Genomic DNA, 23,449 nt, shown 5'->3' with positions numbered 1-23,449 from the left:
ATCTCGATGGATGACAGAGTCCCCAGTAGGATGATCCACTGATGGGCCGAGCAAGACAAAGGAGCTAGAAACTTGTGGATCGTCTGAAGGCAATGGCGATTCTCTTGCAGATGGAAGCGCAGAAAAGTCCAGAGTTGAGACTCATCCCCAAATAGAGGATCTTTACCCAACAAGTCCAACTGGGACTTCTGAAGGTTGATGTGATGCCCAGTTCCTGCGCGGGGAGAAGAATCTTGTTGATCCTTCGTACATTTTCCTTCGAAGAGGGATCAAAGAAGCCAGTCGTCCAGATATAGACCGCCGTTTATGCCTATTAAGATGGAGCCATTTTACTACAGAGGAGGCGAAGGTTCAGTGAACACTTGAGGTGCCGTGGGAGGCTGAAGCAAAGCCTGAAACTGGAAGATGAACGGATAGTTCTTGGAGTCAGATGGATGGGGATATGGAAGTTTACCTGCATATCAAGGTTGTCATCAATCACCCTGGTGAATGAATGATAGGACTGACTGGTTCGTTCCATTTGAACCGTCTTCCAGTTAAGCGATTGAGGTACTTCACATTAGAGGACTGGTCTCAACCCTGATGTTTGGGGACCACAAAAAGACAGTTGTAAGGCCCTTTGAGCTGGTGTCCTAGACCTCTTCTATGGCTCTCTTGTGGATGAGGAACATACCTCAAAAGTGCTGAATGTTTGCTCCAAGTGTCTAAAGGAGGGCTCTTCACGAACAGGATGACATACCCCTCCTTCAGAACCTTGATAGTCCATGGCCCTGCTCCTCTGATCCCCCACCTTTCCCAAAACTCGAGGAGTCTGGCTCCCACTGGCGCACGAAGGACCTCCTTCTCATTTGTTAGGCAAGGACTTGGTTGGACCCTTTTTGATGGCCCTTGAAGAGAAGCAGACATAAGAGCGAGTTCTAGGCTGTGACCTGGGCCTAATCCCTTGAAAGGGCTGCTGTGAAAGAGGAGGGACCGTCTTGGGCGCAAATGCAGACGAATTCTCGGGGCGTTCGGAAGACTGACAGCAGATCCTGAGTGTACTTCTTTTGGAGGCCCGAGGCAACTTCCCTGACAGTATCTTGAGGGAAGAGGTGATGAGGATCCAACGGTGAAAATAACATAGCCGACTTCTGGATCTGAGTGACTCCTTTAGTGGTAGAGGAACACTATAATTATCTTTTCTTAAAACCCCAGAGAAAAAAAGAGCTGCAAATTCAAAGAGAGTTGTCCTGATGGCCATGTCCGCACAGAAGGACTCTAGCCAGTCAGAGGCAGTCTCAACTAAGTCATTGCAGTCTTCCAGTCTTCTTAGCTAGCATTCCCCACTGTCAGTCCATGAAACTAAAACTTAGCCTGCGGAAGGAAGCGACCAAGGTGGTCAGCTCTCTGCCAACGAAAGCACAATTTTTGCCAACGAAAACGCAGAGCATCGGGAAGAGTCGATAAGGCCAGAGAAGTCCCCCTTGGGAGGAAACAGCAACTCCCAAAGAAGGAGTTTCCCCGGTGGCATAGGAAAGATACCTCCTGCGGACTAAGCGCGATGGAGGAAAGGCAAGGGAAGCCTCACCTTGCTTCCTCTTAGCGGAAAGCCAATCTTCAATCTCTTTGAGTGCCTTCCTAGAAGACAAGGAAAGCACCATCTTGGGTAGCCTGGATCTGTCATCTGGATGGCTCCTCATCAGGAAGGAAGAAGCAGGCAAGACCAGAGTAGCTGAGTGCAAGTAGGAAAGCTGCTCACAAATGAAGGAGGCTACTTTAGGCCAAGGAGGGAGACAGATTCTTGGTCAATTCTCGTCCTCTCCTGGGGAAGACTGGAGACAGGACAAATCAGGAGACGTCTTGAAGGCAGGCAAATTTCTTTATGAGTTCATAATCTACTAACTTTCTATTTAATGGGCACAAAGACGACTAGTCTTGATTTAGGAAAGGAGACCCACTGTCAAGTACCGTTGCCTTGCGCTCGAACGAGAGACTGGTACTGAAGAGTTGGCACAGGGTGCTTAGGAGTGGGCGAGGCGCGGGAGCTGGGCGGGCACTTGGGAGCTGGAGCCTGGCACTTGTAAGCTGGTGCCAGGCGCTCGGGAAGTGGCCTTGAGCATTCAAGCGTCAGGCACTTGGATGATAATGACGGGCGCCTGAGAGAGTTCGTTGGGTACTTGGGGGCCAAGTAAGGGCACTCAACCACTGGGCGCTCAGGAGAGAAGGTATTCTGGCTGTCCCATGTACCTTGCTCCCCCGGCGAGTGGGAATGTAGGATCTCCCCTGGCAAGTGAGTGAATGTCAGACCAAGGCAGAGACAAAGGGATCCACAGCAAAACTGCAGGAAGGCCGTGGGATGTGGCTAGCTTCTTTATACCACTTGACAGGAAGCGGAGAATGGCAACCGTCATCTCGTGTCTCTTCATCGGCCTTGAAGAATCAAGGAAGCGTTTGCGGTGTCTCCTGTCTGCGCCGGAATCTTCGGAACTGGATGATAACTGGTGCACATCCATCCGACGCCCAGCACTCGGTGGCTGTCTGCTGATACCTGGGAATTTGCAACAGGCTCGACTGAGGGAGCAGCTACCTGTGGGCAAACCCCCTCGGCCTCCCTTGGACTTCCAGTATGTCTTCCCCCAGGTTCAGGGGAGCAGGACAGTGACCTTCATCTAGGAGAAACGGCAGGATGAGTAGCCACCTCCTCCACTTGCATAACACTATCACATGTCTTTTTATCTAAATAAACTTTTTCCATTAACACTTTCAGTGATGCCCCTAACTCCACCATAGGTTAATTTTCTTGTCAAACCTAGACTCAAGACTGGCAATGGCATCTGGTTCAAACAGGGAGCCAAACTGATCCTGAAAACCACGAAAGCTTGAAGACCACAAAATAAATGATAATACTTCACCGTCAGTTATTCAGCAAAACCCAATGCATAAAACTGCACCACCCAAACACCTGATGTTTACTTGAGAGCCGGCAGAAACAGAATGAGGTTATCTGCCAAGTCATTTTCAATGCTCCCGGCTAGTAGGCTGAAGCAATACCTGCACTAAACAATCAAAGAGCTACACGTGATTTTTAAAGGCTGCCAGTAAAGTTAGATACTATAGTTATGTAATTACTTTGTAAGCTACTTATATGAAAACATTAAACCCTATTGGTTATGTGAGGAGTTATGTAGCATAAATGTACAAGTTTACCTTATCTCCTGGAGTAAAAAAGATCAATATTTAAAAGCCATCTACTTTGTATATTTATTAATATTTACATAAGTAAACAAAATCTAATAACACTTTTCTTCCAATGAAGTTTCTTAAAAAATAGTAACCACAAGACATTTAATGAACACAAGGTCTAAAAGGTTGCTATTCTTTCTTATAGTATACATGATAAGGATTTTTAAAGTCTAAAAACTTTAACGAGTACTCAAGGTAACCATACTGAACAAGCTCCTTGCAGGCACAATGTGCAGTTAACCCATTTCCAAATGCTTATACAATCAACTGCAATAAATCATGTAAAATATCTGTTTATTAATGAAAGATTAGTTGATCTATGGCAGAAATGAAAGACAGGGTGTTACTGAATCTGCCAATTTGTTATATTAAATAATAAACCATATTTATCATATACATTTATAACCATACATGCTAAAGGTACTTATGCATCACTAACTTGTATAAACTTCAAATTAAATGCTTGTTTAATTTTCAGAATTCAACAAGACAAGAAAGTTACTCCGATCTAAAATTTACTGCTTTCAGTATACCTTTTGCCCTTAACTCTTCTTTCATTTCTTCTATTATTTCTTTTGTGTTCCCCCAGGCTTTCTCAGGCTCTGTCTCTTTGAAACAATTCTGCAACAACAAATCCGTTAGCCTTCTGCCCTTATAATACCTTGTTTCATGTTTTGTATTTACGTCTGAGCATCATCTATACTTCCCTGAGCATCAAAACTTCGCTTCCCGTACAATAACCATCTGTTCAGCCTGAAAAGAATCTTAACTTTAATAAATATACCCTTAGGCTCTGTAAACATGTGATACCTACATCAGAGATTCATGTCATACATGTGATGCCCAATAATAATAATAATAATAATAATAATAATATACGAAGGAAGAAGACCCTCTTTGAGACAAGTTTTGTTGAATAAAACGGCTGCATTTTGAGAATCGATTTGCTCACCAGGTTTCTCAATTCTTTAATAATTTGCTTTCTCCTGGAAGCCCTACACATCAAAGAGAGAGAGATACTACACAGGTGACCTTCCTCCTCTGACATCCCGGCACTTGAGAAGGGCGGCATCTGCGGCACCTGGATGAGCAAACCAATCAGGAACGTCCATCCTAGGGCAGCAACCAACCACAGAATACACTCATTAATGTGCACTCCAGGGCACGCACTGGCGCATACAGCCATCACCGCACAAGAGAACCGTCCGGGAAGATGCCTCAGGCAGCCAATGAAAAATCGACCTGACCTAGGACCCCTTATGTAGCACACCACTATAGCACTGTCTCTCAGACTCATTCCAACGTCCGAAGATGACCATGTAGGCTGGTCCAAAACATGTCGACAGAAAAGTATTGAAAATACCAGGGCAGATGTCAGAAAGAAAAAATTAAATACACTGACCACCATCAGGAAATCTCACGGTTTATCACCAGGTTCCGTAACGTAAGTAATGCTGCCAGAATAAAGAAGTTCATCTGTAAGAAATCACGCTGTTTCATCCATCAGAGATATGAACATTGAGACTATTATTGACTAATACTGATGTGTCATCAGAAGTGTCGGAGCGAGGTTCCTGATGGCACTATCATTCACGGCTCCTCTGTGCACTTGTCCGCCCTCCACGATTAAGTGTGTCCGTGTGATGAGGATCTGGGCGAACGCGTTCCGGTCTCCATGGTGTCAGTCCAGGAGGAGCAGTGCGAAATACTTCTGATGAAAGTGCTGATGGCGGATTGTGTCTTAAATGAGTGAGAGTGAGTGCCCTGAGAGAAAAAAAAGCAAGCCACCATCAGCGCCTTTGTCAGAAGAGCTCTCTCGCACTGCTCCTCTTGGGCGGACACCAACGGAGTGCTGGAACGTATTGCCCAGATCCTCACTGATAGTGGACATATGACTCGGGATGTAGACAAGTGCATTAGAATCGTGGACAGATGGTACCATCAGGAACCTCGATAAAACACCTCTGATGACATCAAACTTTTACCAGGAAAAACTAGCCATTTATAATCAAAATGTTTCATTATACTTACCAAAAACACTGTAAAGCTTTTATCTCTTTAAAATCGACCGCGTCGAGATATAAATTTTCAAAGCTTTGTTTTGGAACCTTTGATACAATTAGTGGGGAGACCTTACGGTGCGATTGAAATTGCCGTATAACGAGAGACATACCCATAAACCCCAGGTGCAGTTTCATTCTCGGTATACACAATTAGTGAGGAAACCTGAGGATAACGTCTCTCCCTGCGAGAGGGAGGCATTTGCGTTACAGTGTTTTGGTAGGTATAGTGAAACATCATTTATCATAAAATGTCATTTCTGAATCGAGTCCCGTGTCAGCCGGTGAAAAAAGTCCATTCCAGCGCATTTCGGTAATTCCGTTGCTAGATACAGAGAAAGCTAAATGAAACGCGCTGGAGTTACTACCCCCAGGCGGCTCCATTAGATGGGGTGGAGTGTATGGAAAAGGTGAACTATATAAACACGGAACCTTATCTGCCAGAATCAAATTCAAATTCCCACCAAATTCATAATTTAACCCTTTTGCTGTGGTTGTACAATCACCTTCAACACATTCCATTTCAACCAAGCACCTTTGGTCACATGTGATTTTTGTTATTGCTCTTTATTTTGTACTTGCACATCGTTATGGCATCCTCACAAGGTCTTTCTCCATCAAGTTGATGCCAGTGTTTGGTTGTTGTTGGCGATTGAGGCTCCGTATTTCCCCTTTAGTTTAGTAATTAAGAGGGATTTATAACACACGTCTCGATCTCCTCTGCGGCCTCACGGCTGACCTTCCTGGGAAGGTTACGCGGTCTTCGTCGCCTTGTTTTCTCAATCTTTTCTCACTGTTCCTCTTCTTTAGGATGTATTTCCTATTCGTGATGCCTAATTTAAGTGATTTTGATTGATTTATTTTATTCTGTGTCCCTTTGCTTCGGGAAGTGAGGGCTGTCGTTTAGGCTACAGGCTACCCCCTCGGGCCTATTCGCCTCTTATCAATTCCATAACATGCCTTATTTTATTTTCGTTGGTACTGTTAAGATTAGTTGTTTAATTTTACCCTTGTGTTGGATGCATTTTGATATATGTTGGTGTATGGATATTTCTTTTGTCGGACGTGTTTCCTTCACGTCCACATCGGGTTGGGTCTGGTCCTCCTCTTATATCGTCTACTATTAGTTATTTATCCATTTTATCATGGGTTGGTTGTTAGCTTTAGTTTCCCCATCCTAGTTTATCGCCAGATTTAGGCTACAGCCCCCTTTTTCTATGAAAAGGGGGGGTGGTCGATCATACGTATTCGTACGCATGACCATCATTGTGTTTTGTGTGCGTTTTTCCAGTATGGCGCTCTCCTTAAGTTTTGGCTGGGGTCTTTTCATCTTACGTTTTCCCTCTCCCTGTTTCGGCTTTTCGCGTAGGCTAATAAGCCTCTTGGTTAAGCTGGAATAGCGAGGTGTCAGCAACAGCCTACCTGGTTCTGTGGTTTCTTAAGGTTAGTTTTTCAGCTTCTGGTTATGTCGACACACCCTTACCCTCCCCCCACCCAAGTGCTCCTCTCTCCCTTGATTCGTTTTCAATCTGATTGCTTATCAAGACTTGGGAGCATTTCTATCCTTCTTACAACCTATAGCCTGTGTCCCCCTTCCCCACTGCATTGTTTGGCCTGCCCATGGTACAGTCTCTGACCTGAGCTTTACCCCTCAAAGGGCTGTTGGTGGCCGGTGCTTCCCTCTCCCGTCCACCATCTTTTGGCCTTCTTTGCCCCACTTGAACCATAGAGTTGTTCTCCCCTACTCTTTTTCCTCTCGCGCTTCGCTGGGTAGCTATCTCAGCCAGCGGTGGACATGGTGGCGCCCGGGTGTGCGATCCACCTGCGGAGTACATCTTTCTGGTTCTTCCTCCTGGTCTATTCATCCCTCCCTTCCTTGCGTCAGGCCTCTTTTCCTCCGGCGTGTCTTCTTATTAGACGGCACTCCGGTTTGGATGTATTCTCGAGGCCAGTTAGTGTTTTCCACCTGACTCTTTTCGTGTCCGGGCCTTTGACTTTTCCCTTCTTTTAGCTAACTACTGTCCGCTATACTGTTATCCGGGGCGCATTCCTTGCTTCCCGCTCCGGCGGTTCTAGTGTTTACCGGTCACATACCACCGTTATCGCTAGTCTCAGAATTTGATTCTCTCGTTGCCGGGAATGCGCCTACTCCGGACAGTTTTAACCTTCCCATTATGTTTTGTATCCGTCACATACTTTTAAGGCATGTTACTCCGGCTAGTTCCGGTGTGTTTGTTATGTTTTATTATGTAATTTATGTATGAGGTTTTATTTTAGTCCGGTTTCCTTCCGGGTCATTCCGGCAGGTTTCACGGTTCTATTATACTAACGTGTTGCTCCGTTAGTATAATAATCTCATACTTTTACAGGTGGTGCGCTGCCAAGAACAGGGGTGCTCCGCTGGCCCTGCAAGCATTCGCGGCCACGAAGTTCTGAATCCCACTCGGTGTGCGGTCCGTGGGGATCTCATGGTTGGCGCCCTGACGGATGTGATGTTTGCTACGCTCTTTACGAGCAAGCTATCCCGATGATTCAGTGAGTTTGTCATGCATCTTTGCTTTTTAACCAGGCGCAGGCACGCATATGAATTACTCTTTTCTCCCCTTCGATAAACCGCAATAATGTTATTCTTCCGACAGGCTGACCGCAAGTCTCGCGATGCTTCGCTCCAGGCCCTTAAAGTCTGGGTCAGCGGCTTCGGACGCAACGTAGGGGCTGGCAACCCCTACATACTCTCGAAGGACATCTGCAATGTCCTTTTTCCCGGCGCCTGGATCACAGCATCGGTCGCCGACGATGTTGCTGCTCCGTTGATTGCCAGGATTCGGGAGTTGACCCAGCCCTCTCCAGACGGTTCGGCCTTGGCGGTGTTTCCGAAGAGCGCGGCGGATCTCTGACCTCGGCCTTGAATCTCCGAACGTTGTCGGGCATAAGCAGTGGGGAGTAAAGTAGAGGCAGGTTCTTCCTGTTAGCTCTCCTTCCTCTATCGTTTCCTCCTTCAAAAGTTTCATTAAATCCCCTCACTTAACACTTACGGACGATTTCTAGATCTGTCGTCCCTAAGGTAAGTCTGTAAAGAAAAGAAGGCTTTAACAACTCTAGCAGGTCGATCTGAGTTCCCTAGAAGCGGCGGCACGGGCGGCAAGCCCGTTCCATCAATGCAGCCTCCTCGGAAGCGAGCAAGGTCACGGTCGCGGAAGGTGGTTCCCCTCCTCTACCGCCGATCTGGACTCTTAGTCGAGCTTCTTCTTGGAAGGATCGACGCGAGTCGACTGCTCACTTTCTGGTCTTTCCGATTCGGTAATCTCTCTCGGAAAAGGTAGACTCACGGCAGGAATTAATCCAGGACTTGCCGATAGCCGGACCTCGCTCAAAATCCCCATTCTGTTCTGGCCCTCCTCTCCACTCCTTGACCTGGGGAATCCTTGGCGTCTTGCCCTTTATGCTCCCGAGCACGAAGGTACTCTTACCATAGAGGGTTTGGGCACAAGGAGACTGGAGGAACTAGAATTCCATCCTCCGGACCTGACATCTCCCTTCACAGGTTTTGCCAGGCTGAAGGAGGAGGTTTGGAATAAGGTCGACAAAGTCCCTGAGAGACCCGTTATCACAACTCTAGGGACCAAGCCCAGTCGTCTTTGATGAGGACGCTTTCGGAATTGGCAAACGGAAGTGAGCTCACAGCCAAGGGAGATATTTCACTATGTTCACTTTAGGTGATATTCTCCTTCCTCCTTGCACTTCGAAAGTGGCCTCCTCTGACCAGATCAGGCTTGCTTAGAAAGGTAAACCTCTTCTCATCTCTGGGAGAGGCGGACCCAACATCTCGTCCTTCCGGAGGCACCGAGTTCTGAAGGGAGGCCCTATCCGTTCACGGTGTCTCGTCTTGACCCAGACTGCGCTTCTGACCTGTTCCAGTGAGCGGCTCCTAAGATCCCGGAGTCGCTCCTGGCGGAAGCTGAAAGTAAGATAGGCTCGCCAGGTCGCCCGAACTCCTGACTTTGGCAGAAGCAACTTCTTTGGTTTACAGGGAAGATTCTTTGTTCCAGGTCTTGACGAAATCTCTCTTGGCGAGTTTTCAACAAGACCTGTTTGACTTTATAACAGCTCGGCTGGCCTGCCGGAAGCATATCTTTTCGGCAGCCACAGTTCGCCATGAACCGAATAAGCTTCTGAAGAGTTCTATCTGGGGAGCTAATCTTTTCCCCCAAGAAGAAGTTGACGCAGTCTTATCTGAGGCGGCTAGAAGGGTCAATCAGAGTCTCCGTTCGTTGGGGGTCTGCCTATAAGCGGAAGCAGTCAGATCTTGCCGGGCCTTAAAGTCCGGCAAAAAGAAATTCGCGATTCTGTGCCTCCGGCTGATCTTGTCAGGCTGTCAGGTTCCCTTACATGACCAACCATCAGCCTCTTCCTCCCAGCCTCCGCCTCAGTATGTTCTGGTTCAGCCCGGCACATCAGTCTCTTGCTGCCCCTCCTACATCTCCTCCCCGGCTTTCCGGCGCTTCCTTATGAAAGCCAGGGAAAGCCCAAGCTCTGGGCAGTCAGCCAGAAGGCAACAGGTGAGGCTATTTTAGAGGAAGGGCCACGCTCCTCTCCAGGAACAGAGGAAGTCGAGGCTCCAGAGGAAGGAAGCAAACACCGGACCAGCGCCTCCAGTGGGCGGGAGGCTGTACCATTTTCGGGCCCGGTGGACCTTCTGTCCCTGGGCTCAGATTATAGTCTCCAAGGGCCTAGGGTGGAGTTGGATCAGCCCGGTCCCCACTCCAGCAGTCAGGTTTACCAGACACTGACCAAGGATCTCGAGGACTTTTGTGAAGAAGGGTCTAACATTGTCAGGCCATCAGAAAAGTGAGGACACTGAAGTTCCAAGGCAGGCTCTTCAGTGTTCCCAAGAGGAGTTCCGACAGCGGTAATTCTGGACTTGTCCCGTCTGAATTCCTACATTCGTTGCGACAAGTTTCGGATGCTTACAGTCTCCCAAGTTCGGACCCTACTGCCCCGTGGAGCCGTAACCACCTCTTTAGATCTTTCCGACGCCTATTATCACGTACCGGTTGCGAAGGTTCTCCTTTCTGGGGTTCGAGGCGGGAGGCAGGTATACTCTTTCAGGTGATGCCTTTCGGCCTCCAGCGTAGCCCCCAAGGATTTTCACCAAGTTGACAGACGCAGTGGTGCAGCAACTCCGGTCTCAAGGGATGGCGCTGGCGGCGTATCAGGCGACTGGATATCTGGGCATCAGCGTTGAGGAATGCGGAGGTTACAACCCGTTGGTCAGCTTTCTGGAATCTGGGCTTCCGTGTAAACAGGAGAGTCGCTTGGTTCGAGCAGTTGTTTTCAATGGCTAGGAATCCCGATGGGATCTGAATTCTCACAGAGCTCTCTCTTCCACCAACCAGAGAGGAAAGAGATAGCGAGCAACCAGGCAGTTTCTCAGGTCCAGCGAGCCTCTCGGCCAGACAAGGAAAGTCTTGGGCTCCCTTCCAGTTCCTTCAGTGACAGATCTGTTGCTGAAGACAAAACGAAAGATATAAACGGGAGTATAGTGAAATCGAGCAAATATCAGGCTCAGAGACAAGTGTCTCTGATTCCTCCATCTTAGAAGGGCTCCGGCCTTGGTCAGCTGTCAGGAGCCTCTTCAAGTCAGTTCCCCCTTCAGTTTCCCTCCTCCGGCGTTGGTTATCCACACAGACGCCTCCTTAAGCGGAGTGGGAGGATGTTCTCCTTTCCAAAAGTGCAGGGGACTTGGTCACCATGTTCCGCCAGTTCCATATAAGCGTTCTGGAGGCCATGGCAGTCTTCCCTTACCTTAAAGGAGCTCCTTCCTCCCCGGAGAAGATTCATATAAGACTGGTTCTGGACAGCGCCACAATAGTCTTTTCTGCATAAACAGGGGAGGTTCAAAATCCAGCCGGATCAACCAGGTAATGATTGCACTTTTCTCCCTGGCGTGCAAGAACAAGTGGCATCTGTCTGCCACTCATCTTGCAGGGGTCCGGAATGTCGTGGCGGATTCTCTATCGAGGACGACTCCCCTCGAGTCGGAGTGGTCCCTAGACAGGGACTCCTTCAATTGGATCTGCGACCAAGTTCCGGGCCTGGAGGGTAGATTTAATTTACAGCCAAGCTCAACAAACTCCCTCATTATGTGGCTCCCAACACAGACCCTCAAGCTCTCTCCACCCGGACACCAATGTCATTGGATTAGGAACAGGTGGAAGAAGATTTATCTGTTCCCTCTGAAGTAAACTTGTTGTTAAAAGGTCCTCCACAGCTCCCAGGACATTCAGGGTCAAGTAGCTCTGGTGGCTCCTACTGGCCAAAACGCTGGTTTCCCTTCTGCTGGAACTGAAACTTTGCCACATCAAATCCCAATTGAAACTGACACAGGTAGTACAAACTCAGACTGTGTAAGCTTCCTCAAAAATTCAAAATGCCTGGCTTTGTGCTGTTTTCTAATTTGCGGCTCAGAGGGATGCTAATGTTGATCTATTAATACCATGTTCTTGGAATCAGATAAGCAGATTTTCTACTCTGCGGCAGTACGACTCAGCAGTTAAGAAGCTAGCGCACTCTTTTGAAGATCTGAGTGCTGTAGTAATGACCACAAATTTGGCAATCTCCTTTTAGATCACTGTTTGAGAAGGGTTTAGCCTCCAGTACTGTTACTACAGTCAAGTCGGCTTTACGGAAAGTATTTTTGTGCGGTTTCAAAATTGACCTCTCAGACCCTTACTTTTCTTCCATCCCTAAGGCCTGTGCACGGCTGAGACCAGTAATCCGTCCACATACGGTTCTGGTTTTTAGATGTTCAAATGTTGAAATTAGCTTCAGGTATTGACAATCAGTCTTGTTCTTACCTTTCCTTGTTAGGAAAAACGTTGTTCTTAGTCAGCCTAACTTCGGGTGCTAAATTTTCAGAGGCTGTCACTGCACTCTCTAGGGAAACCAACCATGTTGACTTCCCTTCTATCAGGGAGGTTTTGCTGATTCCTCACCCCTAAATTCTAATAAAAATGAAGATCCATAGGCAGGTGTGCTTTTAAAATTCTCCCCCTCCTCAAGACCTGTCCCTGTGTCAGTTCATACATTGAGGCTTATTTAGACATAGGTCCTCTTCACATCATCTAGACTCTCTTTATCAGAGAAGTGAGTAATATCTCTATGCCTGCTATTAGACAACAGATCCTACTTCATCAAACAGGCTAATCCTAACTCAGTCCAAGGAGTTCACGATATTGGGGCTGTGGCCACCTCCATTAACTACTTCCATTGCATGATTTCACGGATCTTACCAAGTACACTGGTTGGAAGTCACCCTTAGTTTTCAAACGGCACTATTTGAAATCTTTAGAAGCCCTTAAATTCTCAACAGTTGCGGCAGGGAACATTGTCCCTCCCTCTAGAACCCTTTCTGATTCCTAGTCATTTCTTCCTCCACTGCCTCAGTTATCCCCTTACAGTCATTTCAGTCAGGCATGCCTTGATCTTGTCCTGACCCGTGTTATCTGTATTTCTGTCCAAGTGACATTTATGTTATAATGTTTACAGTTTTTGTATAATTAATTTGTTTAAGTATATTTTACATTGTCATGTTAATTTTAAGCTCCCACCAGTTCCAACGCGTACTTGTTGTGCTAGCAATTAAATTGTTCGGTGGACCTTTGGTCTTCTGTTCCCCTTACTTTTTGTTATCTCTTAAAGTATAAGAATGATATTTATTTCTCTGTTAATTTTTCACCGGCTGACACGGGACCTGATCCAGAAAAGGGATTTTGACAAGGAAAAATCTATTTCCTGAAGGGGACGATGTCTGATGACCCACCTATCGTGTGTGTTGTCTCCCCCCCCATAGTAGACATCATTCTAGTGGGGTGGTGCTTTTCATGGAATGCGGCTAAGCGGTGATTTGTGTACAATCATGGTGGTACATAAGTTGCTCTGGCACCTCTCGGTGGGACTTTTGACTTTGGGATCTCTATAGGATAAGGTTCCGTGTTTATATAGTTCACCCTTTTCCATACACAACTCCATCTAATGGAGCTCGCTCTGGGGGTAGTAACTCCAGCGTTTCATTTAGCTTTCTCTGGTATCTAGCAACGGAATTACCTAGAAATAAGTGCTGAATGGACTTTTTCACCGGGTGACACGGTCCCCTCTCCAGAAATAGATTTTTCCTTTGTCAAAATCCCTTTTTATTATAATGACTTACCAAAACACTGTAAAAGCTGATTCCACATTTAAGGTGGAAGGGTAGGGGATGAGGTACCAGTTATTGAAAGGTTACACATAAAAAAAAAGAAAAGGAACAAACTCTAACCATGGGTATCTTAAGGATCCCTACCAACAAAAGGGCAGGAGTCACCTTACCTGGTAGATGGGCTTTTGCAGGGAGGTACTGCTGCTGGTTGAAGCTCCATTACCTGCAGAGGCATTGGGTGTAAGCACTGCTAGCCACTCTGCTCCATAACAACCCAAGCAGTCAGGGAAGTACACCGCTGACTAAGACAAGGGGTGACTTCCTTTTGCTCTTGCCCTGAGCAATTGGAAAGCAACCAGACTGAAAAACGGGTCTCACCGCCTAACCTAAAAACAGTTAAATACATCCCCCTTCCCTATACCCTCAGCAGCTCAACTAGAATGGAGGGTACTCCAGGTGAACTGAGCACCCCAAGCTTCCCATTAACTCAGCAACCATAAAACCACAGGGGGAAGGAAAGATAAAGAACCTACCCCCCTAGTGTGTTCCCCTAAAACCAAGCCTGCTACCGATCACGGGACCTAACGCAAACAGGTCCTGATACGCAACTTCAACCTCCCTAAGGTAGTGAGACACAAACACCGACTTGACCCCCAGAAGGTGCTCTGTGTGATCTGCGAAAGTGACTTATTATGACGGAAAGCCACTGAAGTTGCTATTGAGCGCACTTCGTGAATGTGAGACTTGACTAGGCGTGCGTCCTCTTCGTTGATGTGCCTGTGCGGCTCTAAGATGAGTTCCTTGATGAAGAAAGCCAGGGCATTCTTGGATAAAGGTTTGGTTGGATCTTTCACTGAACACCACAGGTTAAAGGAACGTCCTCTGATGCTGGCCATTCTGGCTAAGTAAGTGTTGATAGCTCTAACGGGGCACAAAGAAGCCTCCAATTCTTGAGGGCCAGCCACTTCGGAGAGGTTCTGAATGGTAAAGGACCGAGGCCACGGGTTGGAAGGTGAACACTTGCGGGGCTGTCGACAGGCCGAAGCAGAGGGCCCGGAACTGGTAAACTCTGTCCTTGAAACCAAAGCGAAGATACCTCCTGGAGTCCTGATGTACTGGAATATGGAAATAGGCATCTTCCATGTCGAGGGTCACCATCCAATCCCCCCGAGTTAGTGCCTGAAGAACTGAGCGGTTCGTTTCCATGGAAAACTTGGTTTTCACTAAGTACAGATTGACAGCACTTATGTCGAGAACTGGCCTCCAACCCCCTGATGACTTGGGGACTACAAACAGGCGGTTGTAGAAACCCGAGGTTGACACGTCCTGCACTACTTCGATGACCGTTTTCCCTAAGAGAGACTGGACTTCTGTCTCTAGGGCCGAAAACTTGACTGAGCCTCCTGATTATGCTGTCAAGGAAATGGGAGAACTGGAGAGAGGAGGAGGTTGGGCGAACGGAAGGCGGTAGCCTAGCTGGAGCACTTGCACCACCCACTGATCTGCACCTCTGTCTCTCCATTCCTCCCAAAAGAGGCTGAGTCTGGCCCCCACCAGCGCATGGAGGACAGGGATCCTACTTACTGGTATGACGACCTTGTGGCTTCGAGGAGAACTTGTGACCCCTGGAGTTGGAGCGGGACCTTGAGTAAGGTTTGGACCTGGAGTTACGAAACGGATGCCTGTTAAGAGGAGATACCATCTTGGTCAAAGGAGCGGGAGCAGGCCTCGGTCTGGTAGAAGACATAGACAGGAAGTGTGACGACGCCCTCTTATCCATGGCTGACAGGACATCTTTCACTACTGCTCCTGGGAAAAGGCCCTCCTTGTCAAAGGGTGCGAACATCAACGCCGTTCTCTGCGAAGAAGTCACAGCCTTAGATAAGAACGAGCACCAAGTTTCCCTCTTCTTCAGAGTGGCCATGGCGAAGAGGGATGAAATTTCGCCTGCCGCATCATGGATAGCAATATCGGTGCATGAAAGGAACCCGTGATTTTCTCCAAGATGTCTTCTGCGACATTAGCCTGCTCCACCTGTTTAAAAATAGCTCCCATTGACCAATCGATAAAGCTGACAATCTCTAGGAGCTTGAAGAGGTTCCTGGAAAAATGTTCTACATCTAGGGCAGAAAAGAAGGTCTTGGCTGCCTCGAATGAAATGCGTCTTGAGGGTCCACAAGGAGCCAAGTCCCCTTGTGCTGAAATTGCGGATCCCAGTGAAGGAGAAGCTCCTGTGCTGTAATAATTTTGCCTCCTTTTCGACAGCTTTGAAGGAGGGTGCATGGCGACAACTTACCCGAGGACCTCTTAGCTTCCAACCACGCCTCTACCTCTTTTAATGCTTTCTTGGAGGCAGTGGAGAGTACCAACTTGGGAAGTGAAGTGGCAGGACCTTGTTTTCCTAGACGCAACGTAGAAGTCGGAGAAGAGGGGGCTGTCGGCTGAAAATGTTGAGGGTACGACTGCAGCAGAAAGCTGAGTAGAGAAGCATAATGTGAAGAAGGCCCCGATTCACCTGGACCTTCCTCTTCACCAGAAAGAATCGGTTCCGTGCCCAGACCATCCAGGAGTTGAGGAGGAACGACGTCTTTATCCTCAGGAATACCAAGGACTTTGTGGACTACCTTTTCTAGCTTCTCACCCAACAGAATAGACTCCTGGGAGGGCGAGGATGTAGCCAAAGGAGCAGACACTTCGTGTGTAGGAGGAGGAGTAAGAGACCCGGGCACTTGCGGCGGAACTTCCTGGAGAGGGCTAGGCCTCTTGACTGCACTAGGTGACCTGGGAGGAAGCGTCTGAAATGTATTTTCTTGATCGGATCCCCACGCTGAGCAACCAGGTATAGGGCTGGCTGTCCTTTTCTTGAAGAGTTTAGTAACCCTAGGGCAGGAATTATCCAAAGATTGCCTCTTTAAGGGCCGAGAGGTCTGATCCCACTTGCGATGACAAGGAGGGGGGGATCCGAAGAGCTGGAATATGAAGAGACTGAAGATGAACTGCTGCTACTCTCACCTGAAGAACTTAACCTTAGGTAGTGCCGCTTCGACTGCAACCGCCTTGACGAAGCTTCTGGGGACACCATCCTGCAATGTCGGCGATGGCGAGAAGATCGACGCGTCGATGGAGAAACACTACACGAGCTTACGCGCCCCGAACCTCCGGGCCTTGCGAATCACTTTCACGTCTCCCTGAAGCTTTTCGACGCTCGGCGAGTCAAGGCTGCCACCAGGACTGTCTTCTAGCCTCAGACCTTTCGCCAGTGCGGACTGTCTTCTAGCCTCAGAAGGCGAGCGGGACAGTTGCCTTTGCTCAAAAGATTCAGAAAAACGAGCAGACTCGCCTGAAACACGATCGCGAACAACCACATTGTTATCACCAACACCAACACTGACGTCATCACCGACGCTAATGCCCGGACTACGGTGCAAGCGCACTAAACTTAAGACCGACTCCATGAAACCGTTCATTTGATTTCTGAAAAGAACGAATTCTGATTCATCAGCCTCGAGGCTGGGCTTGGCTTTAGGGAAAACATACTGGGAAGCTGGTGAAGAAGAGGGGGGAATATGAGAGGGGGAAAGAGCAGCGGTAGAGGAGGGGGTAGGAGAGGAGGAAGGAACAGCCGGTAGAGGAGGTGACGCCAATGCCACCACCAAAGAAGATAGCCTAGCTTCCTTACGCTTAAAGGCTTTCCTATCCCTATCCCTAACCAGCTTTCCCTGATGGGAACTGTATGTTTGCCAAAACTCCTGACTCCATTCCATACATTCACTGCATGTGTTCTCCTGGGAACACTCTTGACCCCTACATGCTGTACACAAAGAATGGCGATCGTACTTAAGTTTAACTAGTTTGGCGGAGCACAAATTCCCTGCCCAAACTCTGGATCCCGAGAAACTTGAATCCGACATAGCTACCAATTCCCAGAGCTAGGCTAGCGAGATTAATAAACAGGCAATTGAGTACTTCACCAAGGAGAGACGCCACAACTAAGCGCAAGCAGACAAAGGAAACCAAACAGTTTGAGGCAGACGGACGCGCGAGATGCGTTCCCAATACTCCCGAGAATGAAAACTGACCTGGGTTTATGGGTATGTCTCCTGCCACGCCACCCCCACCGGCATCCGGTGGGGTTGGGTCTCCCGCCAATTGTATCAGCGTTCCAAACAAAGTTTGAAAATTTATATCTCGGACGTGTCGATTTTAAAGAGATAAAAGCTTTTACAGTGTTTTGGTAAGTCATTATAATGAAACTCCATAAAGGCTATAAAGAAGACGAACGCGCCCTCAGGACCATCATTGAGGGTAACATCAGCCCATCCAATCCCGATAAGAAAATTAAACTCATCATATTCTACAGGAATAAGAAAACCAGCAGCCTGGTGATGAGAAATAACCTGGCCCCCCTCAAGCAGGATCCCTTGAAGAAAACCAACTTAGTCTGCCGATACAAATGCCCCGTCCGATAGTGCCGCCGCTCTTATATCGGTATGACTGCAATGTGCTTCTCCAAGATGATCTGTCATGCCCAGGAGAATGCCATATTTAATCATGCCAGGACTGCTCATAACCTGAGAATAAAAGGAATGACATTATCCCCAACACCGAGATAATAGATCAAGCGACCAACCATCACCGACTCAGCCTCCTGGAATCCCTACACATCAGGAGAGACAAGCAGAATCTCAATACTACACAGGAGACCTTCCTCCTGACATCGGCGAGAAGGGCAGCCCCTACTGGTACCCCGGATGAGGAAACCAATCAGGAACCCTACAAACAATACACTAATTAACGTGCACTCCAGAGCACGCATGCAAGAGTACATACAACCATCATCGCGCGAGAGGAGACTTCGCCCGAGGAGAATCACCTCAGGCAGCCAATGAAAAATCAACCTGATCTGAGACCCCCTATGTATACTGACACAAGTGCACTGTGTCTCCAGACTCATCCCAACGTCCAGAAGATGACCATCGAGCTGGTCGAAACACGTCGACAGAAAAAGTACTGAAAATACCAGACAGACGTCAGAAAAAGAAAAAAGAAGAAATAACAATGAAAATACCTTCAGGAAAATCTACGGATTTACATTACAATTTTCAGTAACCTGCTGTAATGCTTTAGAATAAAGAATTTCATCTGTAAGAAATATGCTGTTTCATCCACCAAAATATGAACATTGGACTATTAGTGACTAATACTGGTGTGCAGGAACAGCAAATTATTAGAAGAATTGAGAAAACTCAGTATAAAATACATTCACAAAATGCAGCCATTTTATTCAACAAAATAATAATAATAATAATCATCATCATCATCAATACTAATTCTACTTAACCATTTCTCAAGCTTTTAAAGGCATTTTCCAAGGTACTAATTATTAATGATTAAAAAATAATGCCTAATTAAATACCATCCTATACTGTATACATAGTATACAATATAAAAATATTTCTTTTACAAAAAGTAAGACATTCTAGTTACTTCAAATTTTGTAATGTGTCTTTAACATGCTTCCTGTTTCCTATCAGTTTGTGTCAAATCCATTAAAATCTTAAAATTTGACTTTTTAAAAATTACATCCAGTTTTAGGACAACTGCACTGAAGAAAATTGAATAAAACTATCCCCAGTACACAATTTAAACTGAAAAAATTACCCACGGTACACAATTTAAACATTTAAACTAAGCAAAATATCTACAGTAAAGAGTTTAAGTCAAAACCAAAAATTTTTGTTACATAAATATTTTCTACATTCCACTTGCTGCTTAGGTGAAAGGCAGTATACAGAAATACAGAAAAGGATTTGAGAAAACAGCAAAGGAGGGAGGCAAGCAATCACTATATGAGCAGTTGATATTATGAAAAATAAATTCACATTAAGAACAACTGTATTTATTCAGTACAAGTCCATCACTTATAATTTAGCCAGAACATTGGATACTGAACATGACTGCACTACTGCTAAATCCCTAAACTGGCTACCTAGACAACAGGGCCTTGTAAATGATCTTGGGAGAAACAACAACTTATCCCTTGAGATCTGAATTGGTAACTAACTCAGAAAGGGACTAGTCTAGATCATGGGACTTAAGTTTGGATACAAAATGCCATGAGCATGATACCTGCATCGAATACAGGTCAAATCTCAGACACTGGGTGGATGATAACAGCCACTTACCAATGGACTAATACTGAGCACCAAGAATGTACAATATCCAACAAAAACAGTCCAACAAAAACAGTTGTTCCTTATTAAAATTATGATCATAAAACAAGTATGGTGAAGGATGACACTGATACTGGACATGGATATACCTTGTACTCACCTGTTCGTCACCCCTTACTTTTTCCTTAAGTGGGCAGAGATGATTATGGGATGTTTACAGGTGGAACAATGATAAAGATTTCAGGTTTGTATGTCTAAGTAAAATGCAAATATGTAACCTTAAAATATTGTTACTTATGAGAAAACAAACTTGTCTTTCATAAGAAGACACTCCTTAGATGAGATGATTGACACAGAAACACAACTGGCATTGTTCCAACCACTGGAAATTGCCAATTTCCCAGTCATCTGCAGCATTACATTTCTGTTGCAGGGGTAGATAGGGAACAATACCAGAAACTGACTTTAAGAAAACAGCACTCAAGGAATTTCATAACGACCTGGATCTCCTGTTATGAGAAACCGGAGGGCCAGCTCAGTAGGCAGCAACATTATTACACCGAGGAATATCAATGCTCTACTCCAGCATGCCCAGTGTTAAACATGAGATGGAGGGAGTCACACCTACAAGTTGTAGCCAGGGATATAATGCTCTGTGTAACTCACCTGCATCAAGCCAGATCACAACATACATGACTTTAGGAGGCTGTGAGAGAGAGAGAGACCTATTGCGCAATCATTTTTTGCTCAGTGAAGCTTTGGCAGCTAGTCAATGTGCTGAGCAGCCACCACAGGTCCTAAGGAGAAAGTTTCCTTAAGCTTATGGCCAACAATCCTGAGGTAGGATTTAAAGGTGATCCAGCAGTGCCAGACACATGCCTTTAATATCTGTGCAACAAAGTAATTAACCCTGAAAGTGAGGGATGGGGGCAATGCCTGACTTGTGGGTCTCAGCAGTCATAGGATCATCTCTCTCACCAGATGACACAGTCTATGCCCGCTTGACATCCTCATGAAGCAAGAATGGAAAAGTATTCTTGGACACCACCTCCTTGTGCCTGTCAACACTAATCCAAGAACTACTATGAGAGGTTAGACCGCTTGCCTGAAATTCATTAAGAAATCTCCAAACTCTGACAAGTGACAAGAAAATTTTTCTTGCTCTGATAACCCACGTTACAGCTAACATAAATTTTTTATTGTCTATGATGAGAAAAATTGGACATTGCTGAAAGTGGAACAATAGTTTATTCATCGCTGTTTTGACTTATTTTATATCTGAAAATGTTCAGCCATTCATAGAGAACAAAAGTATATGGGGATGTAAACTTACAAAATCATTTACGGAAACAAGGGAGGGAAAGAATGACAAAGATGAATTGAACAGATATACTTTTTACACACAGCAGTGCATAAAAAAACTAAGGTAACAGTATGCAGCACTTTTAAAGTAGAGTAATATTACAGTCCCTTTTAAATTCATAGTCATTTGTAATAACACTCCCAGTAATGCCGCTCTACTTTTCCAATACAGACACTGCAAGACATACAGAACATAACCAATCAACAGAATAGTAATTCTGAAACCCCACAGTGAGTAGCCTGCACTAGTTCTTGAGGCATTGGCAATAAAGTGAATAGTGGGTCTTTACCGAACAGACCTTTCGAAAGATGATCAATATTTATAGCTTCCAGTGAAACAACCACTTCGAGAAAATCTGTCTTAAAATTAAAGATGGCAAGAGACTGCTTACATTAAATCTGAAAACCTCCTGATAACGTGTAGAAAATACATGAAGAATGTGGTATTAATACCATCTAATTTTTGAATAGTATTAGATGTGTTCAAGTGCTTTGAAAAAGACAGCTTATCTGGTACATCATTTTGTTGATCTCTTTATGCCAATTGGTATATTTGACTACAAATACTTACCAGTCAGAAGTAGTCAACTTCTCAAGCAAAAGATGCCACATTCTGGAGCTCAAGAACCATTTTATACCTTAGACACTGTTTAAACCGGTGAAAAAGAATCCAAAATATGCAACACATCTACAATCTACACAAAGAAAAAATACCATAAAACAGTATGAAAATTTGAATATTTTACCTGAAAAGCCTTCTCTTTTCTGTACTCTCTTTTCTGAATAATCTTCAGCCAGACGAATTTCATCTTCTTCCGTAGTTTCTTGAGTTTGTGCTTATTCATCTTTGCCCTCCTTATTACAATAAGACGGGCAGCCTGTTTTTCTGTGACCTACAGAAATAATAAAATAATGTTAATTAAATGAGCAGCCAATGTTTTTTTTTATTTAATGAGGGAAAACCTGTTAAGATAGACAAATAACATGACACTACAATGATAGAAATTAGGATTTAAAAAAAAAAGGTTTTTTCAATGAAAAGCCATTTGAGCAAATTGAAAGAGCTGAAAGTTTGGGTTTTGGCTACTTCTGCCTTGTTAAGCACAACTTTTCTATTAAACAGGTATAATACGTAGCACATCTGAGGTGCTGATTAATCTTATCCTACTTAAAAGACATTTTCAGTTCCTTGAAAATGTTTACTTCACATCTAAGATTACTGCAATCTGAGAAGTTAAATATTTTACTTTACACAATACAGCTTCACCTACTCACTTCATTTCACTGATTATTAAGCCAATCAATGAAATTTAGCTTTAATTCTATCTGCTATACTAAAATGGTCAGCAACCCTTGATGTATATCTTTTCAACCTGGCACTAACTAAAGCCCAGCCTCAAATCTGACACCAAGTAGGATGGTAAAATGATTGATGCTGGTGCATAAAACAATTTTTACTGGACTGACATGTCAATTTGAGTGTTTTTCTCTACTTAAATCACATTCCTCAACTTGTCTCTACTGTATTTCACATAAATACATAATCTGTTTTAAAGTTTGTCTCAAATATACAAACTCTCACCACACCATCAGATCCCATGCCACAGGCTCTAACTGTGGAATGTTGGTGAAAGGGATCCCACGCCACATCCTGTAACTGTGGAATGTTGGTGAAAGAGAGATCCCTTGCCACATCCTCTAACTGTGGAATGTTGGTGAAAGGGATCCCATGCCACATCCTCTAACAGTGCAATGTTGGTGAAAGCGAAATCCCATGCCACATCCTCTAATTGTCGAATGTTAGTGAAAGAGATCCCATGCTGCATCCTCTAACTGTGGGATGTTGGTGAAAGAGAGATCCCATGCCACATCCTCTAACTGTGGGATGCTGGTGAAAGAGAGATCCCATGCCACATCCTCTAACTGTGGAATGTTGGTGAAAGAAGAGATCCCATGCCACATCCTCTACCTATGGAATGCTGGTGAAAGAGAGATCCCATGCCGCATCCTCTAACTGTGGAATGTTGGTGAAAGAGAGATCTCATGCCACATCCTCTAACTGTCGAATGTTAGTGAAAGAGATCCCATGCTGCATCCTCTAACTGTGGGATGTTGGTGAAAGAGAGATCCCATGCCACATCCTCTAACTGTGGAATGTTGGTGAAAGAAGAGATCCCATGCCACATCCTCTAACTATGGAATGCTGGTGAAAGAGAGATCCCATGCCGCATCCTCTAACTGTGGAATGTTGGTGAAAGAGAGATCCCATGCCACATCCTCTAACTGTGGAATGTTGGTGAAAGAGAGATCCCATGCCACATCCTATAACTGTGGGATGTTGGTGAAAGAGAGATCCCATGCCACATCCTCTAACTGTGGAATGCTGGTGAGAGAGAGATCCCATGCCACATCCTCTAACTGTGGAATGTTGGTGA

At 45.6% G+C, this 23,449-nt stretch overlaps 1 protein-coding gene across 1 annotated transcript in view; it reads right to left on the bottom strand.

Moving 5' to 3' along the window:
- Positions 1 to 3,228: 3,228 nt before the first annotated feature.
- LOC136854686 (uncharacterized) overlaps positions 3,229 to 23,449 on the bottom strand; it is a 71,077-nt gene continuing 50,856 nt past the window's right edge. Inside the window, exons 5-6 of the mRNA XM_067131282.1 lie at positions 21,761 to 21,907; positions 3,229 to 3,975 (exon numbers count right to left, since the gene is read on the bottom strand). Of these exons, the coding sequence (XP_066987383.1) occupies positions 3,937 to 3,975; positions 21,761 to 21,907 (186 nt within the window). The 3' untranslated portion in view covers positions 3,229 to 3,936. The remainder of the gene's footprint in view (positions 3,976 to 21,760; positions 21,908 to 23,449) is intronic.

The sequence above is a fragment of the Macrobrachium rosenbergii genome, chromosome 29, assembly GCF_040412425.1.
Source record: "Macrobrachium rosenbergii isolate ZJJX-2024 chromosome 29, ASM4041242v1, whole genome shotgun sequence".
Classification (NCBI taxonomy): domain Eukaryota; kingdom Metazoa; phylum Arthropoda; class Malacostraca; order Decapoda; family Palaemonidae; genus Macrobrachium; species Macrobrachium rosenbergii.
This window is presented reverse-complemented; position numbering and strand designations above follow the sequence as displayed.